At 38.9% G+C, this 12,903-nt stretch overlaps 1 protein-coding gene across 1 annotated transcript; it reads right to left on the bottom strand.

The window, feature by feature from the left end:
* Positions 1-2,551: 2,551 nt before the first annotated feature.
* On the bottom strand, positions 2,552-12,608 carry LOC145477776 (ras-related and estrogen-regulated growth inhibitor-like). Its single transcript, XM_081455595.1, has 6 exons — positions 11,308-12,608; positions 11,024-11,166; positions 10,473-10,614; positions 9,462-9,518; positions 6,825-6,898; positions 2,552-5,396 (listed from the first exon to the last, which is right to left on the bottom strand). Exons 2-6 carry the CDS (start codon positions 11,057-11,059, stop codon positions 4,965-4,967), a joined length of 741 nt encoding a protein of 246 aa, XP_081311721.1. The 5' UTR covers positions 11,060-11,166; positions 11,308-12,608; the 3' UTR covers positions 2,552-4,964.
* Positions 12,609-12,903: the final 295 nt, after the last annotated feature.

Genomic DNA, 12,903 nt, shown 5'->3' with positions numbered 1-12,903 from the left:
GAGTGTTTTCACATGACGTCACAGCAACCTTATTGGTGTCCCAAAACAATGAAACGGCGGCCTTATTGGTGCCCCAAACCAATCTCGTGTCCTTCTGTAAAAACTTTGTTTTCTTCCAATAAATCTGAATGGCTACTAGTCACGTGCGTGGAAACGCTCTGTTACATAACTATTACGTAATAATAATTAAAACATTCTTCAATAGGACGTTGTCAATTTGAATTTAGAATGCTGGCTCCAAGAGGAATCTATCATCTAATGGAAATGTAATAAACTGATAAGGATGCTTAAACCCTCTGCTGAGCTTTGCTCGCTGTCCTTTGTCATGTGACACTGAGATATGTAAAAGCGACATAACCTAATTAACTCCTGCTTTTAAAGTTTTTTTAGCAAGTCTTTTTCATGGTTTGATAAAAATTGCTTACATTACTGTCTATGTCATTAATGTCTACACTAGTTTAATCAATCCCAGAATGTGTCGGCTATTTATCTGGAGAGGGAAATTACAGTAGAAAATGTTTAACTTTTATTTGAATGATTTTTAATGAGATCAGAGTACCGGAAGGCGTTGCCGGTGATTTGCAAACCCGTGTACACCACACAAAACTAATTAAAAAGGGTGGTATTTGACTAATTCAAAGAAGTATTTTCTTTTCATCTTCGCTTTTGATCAAACAATTGCTTTTCTTGTAGGATGGGAAAATGACCAAACTTTGCTCAAATCAATGCAAGTCAGTTATCCTTAACAGTGTTATGTCAACTTGAAGTTTAGAGTTTATATAAGAAGTAAAAATGATTAATCATGCAGACATGATTTTTACCAGACAAGGAAGGAGTTCAAAGTTATCACCTTTTGGGAATGAAAATAGGCTATTTAGTCTTATCTCGGAGCCTTTTATTAGAAAGTTGACCTCCGTATTATATCATAACTGCACCTCGTTATCTACAACTCGGTAATCTCCAGCCCTCTACTGTCTCAAACTCAAATTAATTTCCATGGATGTACTTGTCAGTCACTTACTGACTCGAACCCTCTCCATGTAGATCTTGAACTTTTTTCGTCTCCCTTAATAGTTCGAGATATAGCATCTCTAAAGAGCACCTGATTCTTTCAATAAAGGTAAACGCATGCAAAAAGACATCCGGTAGAGGGACGGATGGCTTGTAGACGCTCGATTTCCCGGCTCGTGGGTAGTAGGTTGTCATATTCGTCAAAAGTGAGAAAACAGTTGCAACAGCAAGATGAAAAAGACTTGGTGGCTTTGAATTTAAAAGGACTACTGTTTTCTGGACCTGGCATAGTCAAACCACTCTATCAAGCCGTGACTGCTAACTTGACAAGGGAAATCGGGGTTTTGGGTTAATGGAATTAACGTATTCACCGTAAATGCGTTAATCCTTGCGTTAATCAGGCCGTGCAAAATTAAGCCTGCGATTCGAAGAACTGCTGAAAGAGCTTGCAAGCAGGCTAGGCAGGGTTGCTCTTAACACTACCACTAGAAAAGCGTGGCATGTTAAATAGCTATTGTCTCTAAAACATTCCTTGCAGGTCTGAAACGAGCCGCTAGAGCTATGCAAAAAACGACAGAGGTGTGTGCCGAACGAACCAAAAAAAGACTGCTAATTTCCAGTTACATAACGCTCCAATTCTAAAAATACTAAGAGACGTTGTGATCTTTAGTTTAACAATGAAGGCTATTATGAGCTAAATTCCTTTAAAACGTGAGCATGTGCGTCAAAAATAAACTATGACTGACAACATACGTGTAAGTGAGGTGTTAGTTATGTTTAGGCGGATTTGGAAATAGAAACAAACAAGGATAAGATCCGAGACACCCAACGTTTTCTCTAAAATGCTTTTTTTACGATTACATTTCCTTCAAAAGGAACCTCGTTTAACATCACGGTACTATCAACATTAACACTGCGTTACAAGGTAGTAATTGTTCGTTGTTATGGCTGGTGTTTGCAACCGATACAACGCGCGCTCTGATCTCTGATTGGGTGCTTTTAAACTAGACAGGAAGAGATAATTTGAAAACATTGAGTTTCAGTCTTATCAAAACCGCAACAGCTGCAAAATATTAGTGACTATGAACACTCTGAGAGTGAATTTTACTGATAACTGACCCATACGAGGTAGAATTTCACAAAGAAAGCGAGAAACGAAACGTTTGTAGCAAGCATGGGTTTAACGACCCAAAAGAGACAAGGTGACGTTCCTTTCCTAAACAAAATCCGCGTTATAAGGAAACAAACCAGCAAAAACCAGATAATTTATGCATAAGCAATTCATGTACTCTCACAGGTGTTGCGGAGCAACTCTTTTCTTTTACAATTTTTTTTTCTCTCCCCCTTAATGAGAATTACACATAGAAGCTGGTAGGCAACGTGTGTCCCGCGCACTAACAGTAAAACCGCAACTCGGAACCTTCATACAGTATGGGTAATCCAGTGCTGACGAGTGAAATTAGAAAATAATTACAATTGCGTTTTGTCCAAATTCTTATAATTCCCCGAGCCTTTAGGCAAGGGAAATAATTTGAATTTTGACAACACGCAAGCGAAATTATTTCCTTACTTCGCGAGTATACCATTTGATTATCTTTTAATATCATAGGTGACAAATTTAGCTTACAATCCTGGGTTTTTGACTTGTTTATTGGGTCGAGAAATTTCGCGCCAAACGTTGCCAAGGCAATTTTGTAATTTCAAATGTGAAATTATAAATTAACGCTGAAATTTTGTGCCACATGCAAGGAGTAATTTTCACCCGTGATATTATGCTCTAGACACTCCTCAAGTTATCAAAATTACGTCTTTAAGAAAAGTCACGCGCGAAGGGATCGGCGTAGTAGGGTCTACTTTATGCATTTACTGATGACTAAACTTTTAGAAGGGTGTTCTTACAAACACGAGTTGGACTGTGAACGTCTGGTCAAATGCATCTTGTTTTGGGTGTGGCACTCAGTGCTGTTACGATTTCGAGTTTATTATATATGACTGAGAATATTACTTTATTGTGATTGACCGAGAGCAAGCCAACTTATAGTTAATTTTAATTTGCTCTGCGGTGTATGTAAATTAACGCGCGCTTTCATGATTTTCTCGGGCAAATTTGCCGTCTACTCATGGAAAGCATACTCCAGTCACCCTTCAATTAAAGAGCCCGCGGTCTCCCCCCGACCTCTCTCGGTGGGAAAGTTGACCGCACTTGAGTGAGCGACGGAAATCGCGCCTATACGAATCGTCAGATATTTGAAAATTCTCTAAAACGTGCACTCGCCTACAACGCTCGTGCAATTTTGAGAGAATTTTCAAATATCACGAGTAGTGTAAATCCTTATAATTGCACGTGCATACAATACTTACCTATACCTATTTTTATTGTGCTTTAATTTTGACTTACATACGTTCTTTGAGTTCAGAGTGACTACTATTCTGTTAGATAAAAAGGTCGGAGAAGGCATCGCGCACTTCCTCATATGAACCTTGAAACTTGAGCTCTGCCGTTACGGTGCTTTGATCTACCCAATGGCGTTTGCTTGTTCCAGAAAAGTCATCTTTCTTTTTCTTTCTTTTACAGTAATAGCCCACGTATAAGAACCTGAATTTTTCAATTCAGCCTAAATAGGTTCTTATATAAATGGTACTTAAAGCAAATTTAGGCTACCAAGGTTCTTAAAATAGGTTCTTATATTTTCATATGAATTTCATCTGAATATACTCTATATATTATAAATATCATCTCATAATACAGTACATTGTATAAATCATTTATTTGTACCATAGAGCAATACCTATAGGCAGTTCAGTGCAGGTACAGTATATGTCCTTAACAAAACATAACAAAGAAACTCATGTTGATACCAAATTCATAATTTGATATTTTACATTAAATATTTTGTGATTCTCACAGAGTTGGAGATGGTCAGAAAGCTTTCCTTGATACTGTAGTAGAGTACAGTACTTACAAATACTTCGGGAATTATTTGAATGGCAAACACAATCGACATACAACATGATACTTAAGCTTGAAACAAAAGTTATGTCAAGTTACTTTTAAATAGATGATGATCTTAATTCAGCAGTTTCTACCTATACACTTTTACAGTAACTCCACTGATAAGAACCTAACTTAAAATTTTAGCCTTAATAGATTCTTATGTGGAGGGGGCTTAAAATTAAAATTTTAGCCTAACAGGTTCTTAAAACCCAGGTTCTTATACGTGGGCTATTACTGTACTACATCAAGCAGACAGATGCCGAGAACAAGAACAAAAGATTAGACTAGGGAAACCTATCTCCTTGCATACGGCTGGCGAGCCCGAAATTTGAATTGACCAATCAGAATTCACAAGGCGGGAAAAACTGTACTGTTCTGACGTCAATGTATATTAACAGGAGAGGCATTGAAGATGGGCAACTTTTCTCACTGGAGACGGCATTAAATATTCCCGAAAAGGGACTTATAACTCCAAAAAACTTATCAGATTGTAAAAAGTGAAAAAATATGGAACATTTCAGTTGTGTCTCCAAGCTACTAATTTGGCACCATAAACAGATCGCTGACATCGGGTAACTCGCTCGTAGTTCGTCGAGTGTCGCCAGGTAACATAATATATAGTGGTGTTATTCGGAGCAAAAAATGTTGTTCCTCGTCAAATTAAAACCAGATTTCTCAAGTTAAGTATTTAAAGAGACCAAAGCATTGCCTTTATTTTTGTTAGCTGCGAAAAAAAAGACTATATCATCGTGTCGTTTCGGTAAGACAGCTCGGTTTTGACTGCCGCTCGTAGTGCGGTCGCAGTCGCCGTATGCAAGGCTGAATGTGTGTTCAATTCTTATGAGGAAGTTTTAAGTAAATGGACGACGAATGCCTCTTAAATTAGAAGAGTTATTGTTTCGAGTTCGGAAGTGAAGAGAATCTTCTAAGATTAGCTATGTGCGAAGAACCATTGTCCTTAAAACTCAACACTTCCAGATCTGTTTCTTGGTCCTGGGACGGCTGTTTGGCCCTTGTTCTTGTTCTTGCCCTTGAATCTTCTCATCAACGGAGACTTTGGCATTTTCTGCGGACTCCCGAGAGACACTCTAAGGTACGCTTGCTTTACAATCTTTCTGTGCTCGGAAAACCCCTCTGAATTGGAAAGCTGATGAAAGGAACATCCCGTGTTCACGGCAAATAGTTTTCCCTCGAATTCTGTTACTTCTGTGTGGCGTTTCTGGTCAGCTTTTGATGCGATCAGAAATATTGCTGAAGAGGGAATGTTTTTTGTTTCGTGTAGATATTTGACAATGAGTGTTGCTTCTTGGAACGACGAACGATCCGTTATAGAGTAGAGTACAAACATGATATCCAGAGAAGCACAGGTATCGATCTTTTCCAAACAATTCTGAAAGAATAAAAAATAAATTTAAGAGATCTTTGCTTGAGTTTTTGTATTTGACATTTTTCAACCCTGTGCAAAAACGGCGGGAAAAGGATTTCTTGACTGAGCTGTTCAAAACGTTTACAAACTCGTCTTGACGGTAGGAAACCTTGTTCGCAATGGGGGTGGCAATGGTAAATGCGAGACTTTGCGAGGCGGCGAGACAAGCGTTTTTCTTTGCTAGCCCGAGACATTTTGACTTTTTAGATTGCGAGATCGAGACTTCAAAGCGCTTTGAGTGCGAGCGCGAGACGTTCAGACTCTTAAAATTCAAGCCCCAGATAGATTTAGTTGAGAGCTAGAATGAGCTTGTACAGCCTTAAGCCAGCTTCTTGGAACTGACTGGAACTGGAAATTCGATTATAACACAGTACGTTATGATATCCTAGAGAAAAAATAACTGTTTTTCTGGCGCCAAAACGGACGTTGCGGTAGGTTTTGTACCGTTTTGTGGAAGTAAGACAATTTAGGAGAAGTTAGGATTAACTTTTTCTAGGAAAATTTGTAAGTTGCTTCATTGAAATTCAAGATCAAGTGAAGCCGGAAGACGTCATTTATAAAGACAGATAAAGGAACGAATTGGGACTTCTGAGACAGCTTTGTAGAAAAATCGAGACTGCGAGACGCACATAACCGCTGAAAAACGAGCCTGCGAGAACCGTGATATTCGACTAAAATTTTACGAGACCCAGAGTTTTTGAAGGACCATTCGCCACCCCTCGCAATAGAAGTCAATTGTAGTTCATGTATGACCATATATTTATATCACGCCGCGGCTTGTCTGCCCTACAAAAATACTATTTTATATAATAACTGAGCTACTACGCGCGCTCTCATTGGTCGATAGCTGTGTTTAGATGAGAGTATGTAAACACAAGTGTGACGCTTTAGCCGGATTCGCGCGTACTTTTGAGAAATATCTTATAAAAGCAATAGATGTCTTTCCCTCGTGTTTACATATCCCCATCTAAACACTCGGGAAATTCCACTCGGGAAATTCGAAATTCCATACATTTATGCAAACCCGAGACTGCGTCTGCATAACTACCTGAGCCGTATTTAAACACGGAAAAAAGTAGGCTATTGCTTAATGAAGTCGCCTTGTTATATTGATGCATCAGCATTGCTGTAAACCGTTTTATAGCACATTCAATGCTCTGAGATAACAAAGCAACTTTATAATAACATATGTAATAGCATTACAGTGTAATAACCTGTAATAACATTATAAATCGGTGCCAAGTCAAATCAATCAAATTAATGGACTAGAGGACATTGTATCAGTGATGTGCTACCAAATTTACGAAACTAGCATCACGATAATGACCTGGAACTTAGTAATAACTAAGGGGAAGAAGGAACTGAAAGGTGCAAGTGCCGGCTCGAACGTACCTTACCAGCTGTATCAAAGACGTGGAAGAGAATATCTTGTCCATCTATATCCACATGGTGCTTGTACCAACTCTCTGCCAAGTTATACAAATTGAGCATTTGTGTTATTTGCGTTTATACAGATCGATTCAGTTAAGCAATAGTGGACTTTTTTCCGTGTTTACACGTAGCCTCATATAACCAAGAAGGGGGTTGGGCGAATTCCATACATTTGTGCAAACATGCCGTCACAGGTTTGCTGATAACTTTTGAGAATTCTCCCAACCTTCCAAGTGTTAAGAAAAGGCTATGTAAACACGGAAGAAGTCCACTATTGCTTTTATAAAGAAATATTTCTCAAAAATACACGCAAATCTAACGAATATATAACGAATATTTTTAACAGGATGACGCATCAGTGTATTAAACACTGTTATCAGAGGGGTACTGTAAACCAAACTGTGGTGAAAATAAAGTAAAAAGGTAACAAAGGTACAAATAGGTAAAAGACGTGTAGAAAATTGGTAAAAATGTTCACTTAAGCATTTACAATTGTTAAATAGAAATCTTGAAGTTATGGATATAAATTCGATTGGTAGTTCATTAAAAAGCTTGGCTCCGTGATAGTGAAAGCTCTTCTTCCCAAATTCAAGGCGAACTTTAGGTAGTTTCATTGATAACCCATTGTTCCTTGTGTTCTGAGAGTAAAGTGATCTTTCAAAGTAAGTCTTAAATGGGTGCAATTATTATTTTGAAGACGGTCGAAGACAAACGGACTGCTTTTGCGCTGATTAAGTTCCCTGCTGATGGTAGTTTTAGATTGCTGTTACCAATAATTTTCAAACTTCGTTGTTCAAAGTTCTTTATCAGACTTTTTCAGGTGTCTGACAAACCAAGAAGAAGTGATCCGCAGTATGTAAAAAGGTCTAAAAATAGGCAAGATCATTGTTTTATAGATTGTGTCAGCACAGTTTTGGTCGATCGAGGAACGGATTGACCTTAAGAGGCTAGCTCAGCCTGATGCTTCAACGTCACAGCCGTGTTTACATGCTCTCATCTAAACACACCCATCGACCAATAAGACAGCACGTAGTAGCTTAGTTATTCTATAACACCCAATATGTGCATAATATCTAAAGATGATGCATCTCGAAGAATTCCCCTTTCCTGTTTTATTACTTTCACCATAACTATACTTTTTTTGCTGTTATTTCAACTATTTTGGTGTTACTTATTTTACTTTATATGCTGGCAGATGTATATTCTGGATGTTAAGAGAGCACAATAAGCTACTTTATGTAAGTCTTTATGTAGAGAGATCCAGTCAAATTAAATGTGGTCATCTTTAACTTTGCTCCAGAGTGTTTAACGTACTTGTAACGGCGCGATATCGACCTTAGCTATCCGATGTACTAACAATCGAATGAAGTCGGCTAGTACTTTTATGTGGTCCTATTTACTATGATGTACAGATGGGTTTAGCCGTAAAGTCTGTGGACGAAACCCTAGTGTGTTACCATACCCGGTAAACTGCCGCTTAAAGCCCCCTTCCCCGGCTATACAAGCCCATCTACTTTTTATTCCGCTAATAAGCGGATGTAACACACTACGTTTATGAGCATCCAAAACCGCTTAATAACGAAGCTGCTTAAGTATTCAAATAAAAGCTAATGGGCGATGCTTTCATGTGTTTGTTTTTTTCTATGCTTTACAAGGTGGGTGTAATTTTGAAGTCTGTGAATGAAACTCTAGTGTGTGACCATTCAGTTGAAAGCTATTGAACAGTACTTTCGCGTGGTACTGTTTATAATGCTGTAAAAGGTGCCGGTTCTAACGTTAAAATCAGTGTGGATGAATCCCTAGTGTGTGACCATTCAACAGGCCACGTTCGATACATCAATATTCTAACATGGCTCCGAGGCTTTCAGGACAAACTTCTGCGTGAGTTTGGTGGTGTTTTCTTTGTATCCAAGTCTCTTTTGGGAACTGAGAGACAAAAGAAACTTAACAAAGTTGCAATTTTTACCCGAAAGCCTCGGATCGATGTTAGATTATTGATATTATATCGAACATGACCTATTGAAAGCTATTGAGCAGTACTTTCTGTGTGTGCAAGTCTGTGTGTCAATAGCTGTTGAACAGCATTTACATATGCATAGAACTTGATTGTGACATGCTAACGGTGTATAGTAATTCTCACTTTGGGTCTTTGGACTTAAATGTGCCTAGCAGAATGACGGATTCGGCTGGCGTGTTTACACCCTTGTTGCCGCCCCATTCAGACCACGTGATGATTCATTTGAGAGGTAACAATTATTCAGTTTGTACATACTCCCATCAAGAGAAAATGATCTGCTGCCATGCAATCCGTTGCGTGTGGCAAATTGCACATTTGTTCCAATTGAATCATCACGTGATCTGAATTGGATAGTAACGAGGATGTTAACACGTTAACCGAATCGGTCTCGAAAAAAGCTAGTGAGCAGAACTTTTTGCTTAGAACTGCTATCGTTAGTATCTTAGAACTTGGATCATCTTGACCTAACCCGTTCTTTGGTCACGTCACATTTGCCTTGCAGTCTCACGAACTGGTGGTGGTCGACAGAAGGTGTCTTTAATTTGTTGCCGAGAAGTAATGATTACAAATCTTCAACTTACCTAAAGTTCCATCATAATCACCAATGAAGCGACGTGTCAACAGACGTACTGTAAAAGCTGTTAATCAGAAAAAAAGAAACAGTGAGTATAGTTACTCAAAATTCTGTAAATACACCTTCCTAGTAAAAGAAAGTTTATATCGCTAAATATCGCTTTCTTTTTATATAGAATTTAGTTTTACAGTGTTGGAAATATCCGAGCACATTATTCGGAGCAAAAGGGTCAAAGGAAGTTGCCAAAAGGACGGAACAATGAGTAGTCTGACAAGATTACCGCCTTTAACTGGAAGAAAATATGGGATAGTTTGACGGCGCGAAACGCCTTCTTTTGGAGTGAAGGTGAAACTGCCATATCGCTGATCCCTAGCACGTAATTGTCTTAGCACTTTTCAGACATCGAAAAATGCGAAAACAATTACTCCAGCCAATGTTTCACTTCTTTATTGTTATGTCTCGTTACATTCTGGTTGCAGGTTTGCCAGTAAAAGCCGGAAGGATATATAAAGCAATCAGATTGTTACCGATAAGATTATCGAGTCTGCCTGAAAAGAAAATACGATAAATTTTAATAGAACGGACAAAACGTGCGGAGTTTTGACTTCAGATTTGATTGGCAACCCGCTGTGAAATGTTTGTTGTCTGCACGCAATTCAATCGTTACAGTAGTTCCACGCTAGTTTGCATGGTAACGACCTACAACAAACAGAATAAATGAGAGCAGTTATCTCCCACTTTCAACAAATTTCAGTTCTAAAAAGAATTATGTAACTAGTCTGCCTTAATATCATTCCTGTTCCTTGCTGGTACACCTTATTGTAACACCCCCAAACACTTCTCTCGTTTGCCTAGCCTCGATCCTCCAACGTGCAAGAAGTGCGTGTAATTACCTGACGTTTCGTGCGTGGGGTCGGGTTTAATTTAGTTTTAGTTACGTGTTAATATAACAAAATTAATTCAAAGATCGTGAACTTTGGCTTTCCAGCTCATATTGAGTGATCATACCATTCCTCACCTGTCTTTCCGACGCCATCTTTTCCCAACACGGCGGCACGAATGATTCTATTTTCCTCCTCGATGTTGTTATTTGACCCAATGCTAAGATTCCGAGGCCTGCTTCGTTGGAATAAGTGGCCGTGATTGTCTTGTGGAAATGACTGTCAAAATAGCAATTCAGACATGACTAACACCTATGAATGCCAACATAAACGTTGCGCTGCTCCTGTTTGATTTTATTTACCAAACCACAATTTTCCTCAGCACTTCTGATAACTGTAAAGTACACTTAAAATATTTTAACATATTGTCCGCAGATTTCCTCTTTGAACAAGTAGATGATATCGTAAAAGATAAACCGCAGAAAGCTTTAGTGGAACAGTATGAGTTACTTTGCACTTCCGTTGGCAGTGATTTCTTAAGTCTTCTGCAACATTCTGATGTCTGTGACTTAAGGGTAAAAAACTGAAATTTAAATCCTTCAAGTCTAGTCGGATATATTGAACTCAAAATATAAGCCATCGAGTTCATTCAAACAAAACATTTACACAATATACAAAGTACACCTACCATTCGTCTGCCAGTGGCTTCGCCTCTACTCTGCATTGTTCCACGTGATAGTTGTAGAATTTAATTCAAGGCGCCCCGTAAACAGAGAAAATTGTCGCAGCAAACGTCTGCGGTTTGTATAACTGGATTAAGAAGTTGCTCGCCTAGAGAAGAGAATTGTAAATAAACAGCAAGCCAGATTCAGTTCATTCCATTCAAACGTAATCCTTGCAATAGGTCGTCCTTCCCAGTTTCGTGCAGCAAATGTTTACAGAGTCTGCTTTATAAACCGCCTCTAAACTTACTTCCTTGCAAGTAGTTTAGGTTGGACAGAAGTCAAGTTCAACAATAGTGGAAGATCTGACTTGGAACCGAAGGCGTTTGAGTTCCGCTTTAAGCCTCATTGTGTGTTGAATACCGGCTCGTTTTCATCGATTGTCATTGATACCGAGGGCGTAAGGTCATGCCGCAGTTTTCCTTTTAGTGATCGATTTAATGGGAAAAAATATCCAAAGTTGTTATAGTAAAGATCAGCCCTCCTGGAGCTATTTAGAATGCAAACAGCACAAGACTCAGAGTCCTTAACCTTCTGGGCGGGGTTCGGACAAATGGAGACGGTAGAGAATGTTGTCGTCTTCCGCACGGCACCTTCTTGCATTTTGTCGTATTCTTTCTTGGATCTGCTAGTCGTCTTAAAACTTGTATCTATCCTGTATCTTTTTTAATGCCACCTCATTTCCAAGTTTTCAATCACTAGTCTTACCCTGAAACTCTCTCACAAGTTGTGATAAAGTTATGACATGACGGCTTATCTTGATCGCTAATCTGACTGATTAATTAGCGGATTATAATTAGTACGTAGGCGACTGGAACGAAGTAGGGTTAACAGAAGGAGATTGTTGAACGAATCAAACCAAACGTCTGTTTGAGACGTCGTCCAAAATCTTTCCACCGACAATCCTCTTACTTCCTTGTTTTGCTATAAAGCTCAGTTAGCTAAAGTCAAAACAGAATTGAATGACCTGTTTTCATTTTGGCGGTCGAAAAAAAAGCTACGAAAGAAAATTGTCTATGACAACAATTAAGAATAACAAAGCGACTGACCCTTTGCGATCTCTGTTAAGCACCCGCTCAAATCTCAGTACGTGTCAGCAACACAACCATAATCATTGAAAGTAAGAGAACTCTTTCCATTATGTATTGGCTCTCTTAATTGGTTAATATGAACGACGAGGCCATAGGAACAACCGGCGGTCGAGCCATCTTTGCTCCGTTTAAAGAACAATATCCGATCAATGAGCTTAACTGATGGTTGATAAGCGAATTCGGTAATGGAGTTTGGAAAACCTTGATATTGCAGATTGCAGCACAAAAGCAAGGTCATCAAGCCAACACAACACTTTCCTTTAGATAACTGTAATTAACGCCCACTTTTTTTGTTTTGGTGTACCCTGAAATATCTAACAAGTGACCTGAATAGATTATTGTTTTCTGGCCCCTGGGCTAGGGGGATCGGGGAGGTGTAGCTCGGGCGTCGATCGTGCAATCCCTGATCATGCTCAAATTAATCAAAGCATCTGGTCTTTTTCTTGTCTTTTTCCCATCCTTAGTCAGATTATCTCAGTGGCATTCTTAAAGCGTAATTTTATTTCACGCGAATTACGTAAGTGCCAATGCGTTATTGGTGAAAAGGACCAACAAAGAGCAATGCTAACATAAAGTATGTTTTTGTGACTGGATCAGGCAGATATGTACATCCCACATCCCACTAGTTTCCTCAAGAAACTCTCAATAGATAGATCCGAATCCGCGATGCTATGTTCAAAGACAGAAAACCGTTTCGAAGCCCAGTCCAGCGGTTTTCAATCAACATGCTCAAATAAAAACATTATGGAAGTGAA

Source organism: Orbicella franksi, chromosome 2 (genome assembly GCF_964199315.1).
Source record: "Orbicella franksi chromosome 2, jaOrbFran1.1, whole genome shotgun sequence".
Lineage (NCBI taxonomy): Eukaryota > Metazoa > Cnidaria > Anthozoa > Scleractinia > Merulinidae > Orbicella > Orbicella franksi.
Note: the sequence above shows the minus strand (reverse complement) of the source record. Positions and strands in the feature narration are given on the sequence as shown.